General features: G+C 31.0%; 1 protein-coding gene across 1 annotated transcript; it reads right to left on the bottom strand.

The window, feature by feature from the left end:
* Positions 1–586: 586 nt before the first annotated feature.
* On the bottom strand, positions 587–3,728 carry LOC114726199 (uncharacterized). The gene is made up of 2 exons (XM_028912772.1): positions 3,053–3,728; positions 587–766 (listed from the first exon to the last, which is right to left on the bottom strand). Exon 1 carries the CDS (start codon positions 3,615–3,617, stop codon positions 3,081–3,083), a length of 537 nt encoding a protein of 178 aa, XP_028768605.1. The 5' UTR covers positions 3,618–3,728; the 3' UTR covers positions 587–766; positions 3,053–3,080.
* Between the last annotated feature and the right edge of the window lie 2,995 nt (positions 3,729–6,723).

The following is a 6,723-nucleotide window of genomic DNA, read 5'->3' as shown; positions in this document are numbered from 1 at the left end:
ACTGACATGTGGATTAAGAAACATGAGTTGGCACCACATGGATTAATTTTGATGATAGGTGGATAATAAAGTGATTAAGAAGCTTGTAACTAAGACCATCGTGATCAATCGATTCAAGAAACCATCACATTCCCGCCCTCTCGCTAATTTTGCAACCAATTGCAAAACATTCAGTTTTGGTTTTCATTGGGTGCGGATATTATCAACAAAGAAGCCAACAATGTGAGCAGATAATAAAATCAGAAATTTTAATTTATATATGAAACATGACTGTTTAATTTTCCTCTTCAATTGTTGATTTACATATGATTACTGTTTTCACCATTAAATTGTATTCAACATGCAGTTAAGTTGGGACATCATCCTCTTCAATACAAGTTTTGACAATTTCAATTTCTTACCATGATTTACTTTTTTTAATCTTCAATTGCTAACCAGTTAAGGACTTAAGCTCGATAGTATAGGATATGCTAAATAGTATGGGAGCTATCGCGTTTATATCAGAAGTTTTAGAAAGTCAGTTAAGATCCACTAGAAAAATAAAACTCTCATTGCAAGAAAATTAAAGAAGAGAAACAAAAATATTGCAATAAATGGTAGATTAAGATATAAGAATGGTCGAGTGGTACTTGATGACATATAGCACCGTGAATTTTAAGAGTAATTTCCTTGTATCATGATTGCAATTGAAAGCAAGGAATTCCGCGGCGGGAGTCGAAAACTGAAGACCTAGAAACAATAACCCTTGATTTCTTTCCATGTTTACCTGAAAATTTTACAACTAAAATAATTTTAATATTATATTTTTAACATGTTAACTGGCCATGAAAGCATATTATTAGCCACATCGTCAAAACTTAATAGTGCTATAACAGTATTGACCCTTAAGGATTGATGGGTTTAACAAATCAAAGTGTAAGGATCCGATTTAAAAAAAAAAAAAACTATAGAAATCTGATTTAAAATTAAAATAAATTATAAGAACTCACGAATTAATTTTTTTATTATTTTATTTTAGACAGGTTCAGAGTTCCTCCGTGAGAATCACTTCGTGTGGCAGCCGTGGCAGCATATAGTCCTCTGAATTTAGTACAAATCAAATAATTGTACGTCTACTGGCAATTGTCCTCTTTTAATAAGAACCTATAGTTTTTTCCCCAGTCTGACAAAGCACTATCACTAGTTGGGAATTGAAGTGAAAACTGATGAATCCAAATAAATATAAATATTTTACAACTGTGTGCACTGTTTCTTTTATCAGTGATGAATCTTAGCCTCTTCGTAATCATCATTTTATCTCTTTAATTAGAACCATCGTTACACAAAAGTTCGTGCGGATTCCATTAATTATTGGCAATAGTTCTTATTCATTTTACTGTCTGGGAGAGTGTTCGTTTTGTAGATGACAAAACATGCCATCGTACTGATATTTAATTAGGCACGAAATGATTAGAGAGTGAAAAATTGAAAAGGGAAAAATGCAGCAGGTAATCCACGCTATTAGCTGAGCCATACTTCAGAACGATCGAGTTGAAATTTTGGACGTCAAGTTCAGGTGAAATATTTACGATTGTGGAAGTCGATGCTTTACATGCGTTCTTGGTCAAAGACTCAAAGATTAATTAATTAGCATTTTTTTTATTAATCATCTAGTAATTTAGAATTATATTAGGATAAATTATGTTTGAATATTATATATATTATCATATCTTAAAAGAATAAATCTAAGATATTAGGATTAGATTAGATCTGATGAGATTTTAGGGTTAGTTTGTTAGGTTATGGTTTGCCTATATAAATGATCATTGTCCTCAATCTATATGTATTTAACTCTAGTAGATTTTTAATACAAATTAGCTTAATTTCTACCCTATATGAAGTTCTTAATCTCTCTGGATGTTGCTTAAATGCATATTAATATTCAGACATTTAATCGTAGCTAACCATATCTAGTATTCCTCCGATCCTTAATATAAGACCTATTTAACTAATTTAATTAGATTAAGAAAGATAGATAAGTTAGTTAATTATAAGAAATATGACATGTTTTTCTTAAAACATTATAATCATTTTTCTTAATATCTTCTCTACCTCACTTACCTGATTATGGTTGAGAGAATGTCTATATGAGTAATTTAGGAAAAACTGATAAATATAAAAAATAAGTATTATATTTAGAACCAAAATTAACTTAACAATTAGGTCCTATATTAAGGATTGGAGGAATATAATAGGGCTTCTTGTTCCATACTGATATTAAGGGAAACGTTTTCTATATTTAGGGTTTCGTCTAAGAGAAAAGAGTTAGGATGCTTAAGTAATATGTACCACAAATTTATCAGATCTAGATCGTCCAAATCTGACATAGACAGTTTAGATTTTTTTTAAAATAATTATTTAATTGGTGTAAAATTAAAAATAAAGATAATTTTTAACTATTTTTTTTAAAAAATAATTTTTATTTAAAAATATCAAATCTAGACTCACCAGATACCGCAAGTGCTCTCCAAAATCAGTCCGCTCTAAAGTGGCGGGTGGGAGTTGGCAAATTGATTTCAGACTCAGTTGGAAGGGTTTGGTTGTTGGATACTTGGATAGGATTTGCATTGGGTGCTCATCACTTAATAGGTATAGAATAAAAAATAAAGATATTCTTTTAACTATCATTCTTTAAAAATATAATTTTTCATATTTTAAAATAATTATTTAAAAATATTAAATTTGGACTGTCCACATTGCTCATCAGGTGATAAGCATTGGCTGCATTAAAGGGCGTCAATTTTGCCTCATCGTGAAAACTACGTCGTTTTTTCCAGTGGTGGTCCTAACCACAAGTTGCAACACGGCCCGAACCCTAAACTCTTATCCTATGCCAACCCAGATTTTTTTTACTCAATATGGCAAGTTGGCAACTAACTTAAGCACCTAAATCTGATCCAAAAAGGCAATGTCGTCACAATAAATTAAAATATTAAATCTTTATTTGGGACACAATAAGAAAATAAGGATCTCGAATTCTATTCTTCATCTTTATGGAAAGGAAGAGAGAAACCTGTAAGCAGATCTGAAAACAAAAACATTCATTCTTGGCCGGGGCTCAAATTGAGATCTATGGCTATGGCCTCCTTCTCTTTAACGCTATCTACTTGCCTGGCGATCTCTTCCTCCAGCGACGCTCTCCAACCGCGATGCGATGCCGCCGTGCCGTCCTTGCGATCACCGCTGCTCTTAAAGTACTGAGCCGCCGCGTTCAGCCGGCGGAGGATCGTGCAAAACTCCTCTACCTCATCATCTGTCACGAGGCCGTCCCGCGCCTTCTTCTTCTGGGTGGTGCCGGGAACGACGTCTTGAACGTCGTCGGCGTGAAGCTTCCTCTTCTCTCCTTCCGACATGAGTGAGGGACACAGTGGGTCGGATCGTAATAATGATAATGGTAGGTTGTATATAACCATCACCCCCATTAGCATTCTTTGCTTTGCTTTGCTTGGCCATTGGTTATTTCCAAAAAAGGAAAAAAGGAATGCTACGGTACGGTCGGTTTCAGGAGGCATCGGGATGGTTCCGTCTGGGAGAGGCCCAATGGTCATCTGACACGTGTGTGGATATTTGCAAGACATGCATTGGTGCGTGATGACGCTAGTCTGATTTCACACTAACGCCTGGCCCAAAAAAATGGGATTTCACACTTTTTTTTTAACCAGCAAAACTGGGATTTCACACTAACCCTTGTCATATCACCAATATGATATCTGCGTGAATGGTCATATTTCTTTAATACCTTCCAATTATCTTTATTATCTCTCATAATTATTTCTTGTTACCATAAGATTTGGAGATTTTTTTTAAAAAAATTGAAGTTGTAAACTTGTGAATATAACAGAGCAGATGCATCATGTATTCCCTAGTTTGAAAAAAGAATAAGAAATATCCTCTTTTACTTCTCTTCTTCCTAATTCTTTACTTATTTTTTTATTCTTTTTTCCAATCTTTCTTTATTTTTTGTTGTTTTTGTTTTGCTGTTTTAACCTTAAAATAACAACATTCTTTTCAATTAAAAAAGCAAACACTAACAATTTAAGATTATACGTGAGCTCAAATTCATAATCTTCCAATTATGGGAAGCATCTATACCATTTGGTCACGAGACGTGTGCCGTAAAAGCTTTTTAAAACTCGTGAGTGTTAAAAAAATTAATTGGAATTATATATCCTCTTAAGTTTATTTGTTGTTTTGACAAGTTTCAAATGATATCTTTCAGTGTGTTAAATTTTTTTTCACTCCTCTCATCCGTTTTTATAAAATTAAATTTCGTGTGAAACTTTTTATTTGGTTAAGGGGAAATCACAAATAAAGACCCTCGAATTAGCAAAATCACTCTATGGTCACCTGAATATGCTAAATTACTATGAGGGACCCGGTCTCAAATTGTAATTATGAAATCATGGCCAAATTACCAAAATACCCCTCTTTAATTTTTTTTTTTTAAAAAGAAAGCCACTGCCTCACCGGAATCCGGCCACCGGCGCCGGAGCTCCGGCGGCCGCTTCCGGCGGTCTTCCTTTGGTTTTTTTTTTGAAACTGTTTTTTTTTTAAATTGGGGGGAAGTGAGGTTGGGGGGATTTGATCCCCCAACCTAATGCTTCCCAAAATAAGGAATGACCATTGAGCCAACAAATTTCTGTTAACATTATGATGCAAAAAAAAAAAAAAAGTTAACTCATTTACTCTTGTTCCAGGTGATAACAACAATACATTTGGAAATAACAAGTTCTGATTGTAAAATAACACGTCTGGAATAAAAATTTAACAATATGTTTTTTTATAACAATAGATTTTGTTGCAGGCAATAACAACAATACATTTAAAAATAACAAGTTCTAATTATAAAATAACAAGTTTGGGATTAAAATTTAACAACACGTTTTTTTTTATAACAACACACTTTATTTCAAGTGATAACAACAATACATTTAAAAATAACAAGTTCTGATTATAAGATAATAAGTCTGGGATTAAAATTTAACAACAAGTTTTTTTATAACAACACACTTTGTTTTAAGTGATAACAACAATACATTTGGAAATAACAAGTTCTGATTATAAAATAACAAGTCTGGAATTAAAATTCAACAGCACCTTTTTTTTATAACAATTAATTATTTTATACTTTTGGAAAATAAATTATTTATAACTTATAAAAAGTACTTGTAATCTATTTAATTTGCTAAAAAAATAATTTTTATCTCCAATTTATAATCAGAACTTGAAGTATAATTTTTTATAGATTAAAAATACTTTTTTATTGTTCAAATTTATAAATAAAATTTAGGGAAAATGGCAACACACTTTTTTAATTTTTTTTTTAAAATTTTTAATCTATATATCTATACAACTTATTATAAATCAAACTACTTCTTATAAATTATAAATAGTACAATTTATTGTGGATTAAAAATACTTTTTGACTGCTTAAATTTATAAATGAAATTTATCTCTAATTTATAATTAAAAATACTATTTTATTCTTTAAATATAAAAACTATTTTTAATATTTAAAGAATGAAATAATATAAAATTTATACTATGATTAATAAATCAAAAATGCCTTATTATAAATACTTTATAATTTATAAGAAGTAGTTTGATTTATAATGAGTTGTATAGATATACAGATTAAAAAGTATTTTTTTAGAGAAATAATATATTAAAAATATTTTTTATAAGTTATAAATAATTTATTTTTTAAAAGTATAAAATAATTAATTGTTATAAAAAAACGTGTTGTTAAATTTTAATCCCAGACTTATTATCATATAATCAGAACTTGTTATTTTTAAATGTATTGTTGTTATCACTTGAAACAAAGTGTATTGTTATAAAAAAAACGTGTTATTAAATTTTAATCCCAAACTTGTTATTTTATAATCAGAACTTGTTATTTTTAAATGTATTGTTGTTATTACCTGCAATACAATTTATTGTTATAAAAAAAACATATTGTTAAATTTTTATTCTAGACGTGTTATTTTACAATCAGAACTTGTTATTTCCAAATGTATTGTTGTTATCACCTGGAACAAGAGTAAATGAGTTAACTTATATTTTTTTTGCATCATAATGTTAACAAAATTTGTTGGCTCAATGGTCATTTCTTATTTTGGGAAGCATTAGGTTGGGGGATCAAATCCCCCCAACCTCACTTCCCCCCAATTTTAAAAAAAAAACATTTTAAAAAAAAACAAAGGAAGACCGCCGGAAGCGGCCGTCGGCACCGGAGCTCCGGCGGCCGGACCCCGGCGTTCGGCCGCCGACAGTGGCCGGAAGTGGCCGCCGGAGCTCCGGCGCCGGTGACCGGATTCCGGTGAGGTAGTGGCTTTCTTTTAAAAAAAAAAAAATTAAAGAGGGGTATTTTGGTAATTTAGCCATGATTTCATAATTACAATTTGAGACTGGGTCCCTCATTGTAATTTAGCATATTCAGGTGACCATAGAGTGATTTTGCTAATTCGAGGGTCTTTATTTGTGATTTTCCCTTTTGGTTAACGCATCTTGTATCTGTATGTTTTCTTTTCAAACGTCACCATTTTTTTAAACTTTGCTTTAATAAGTCTCCTAAATTTAGAAATGATAAGAGCCTCCTAAAACTTCACAGTATTTTCAGAAAAAATAACTTCATTAGTATTCAGAATTTTAGTTAAAATGATAATACCTCTTGTTTTTAAT

This window comes from Neltuma alba, unplaced genomic scaffold (assembly GCF_004799145.2).
Source record: "Neltuma alba isolate B1F8T4 unplaced genomic scaffold, ASM479914v2 tig00012346_pilon, whole genome shotgun sequence".
Taxonomy (NCBI): Eukaryota; Viridiplantae; Streptophyta; class Magnoliopsida; order Fabales; family Fabaceae; genus Neltuma; species Neltuma alba.
The sequence above is the reverse complement of the archived record's forward strand: the minus strand, read 5'-3'. Positions and strand labels throughout refer to the sequence as shown.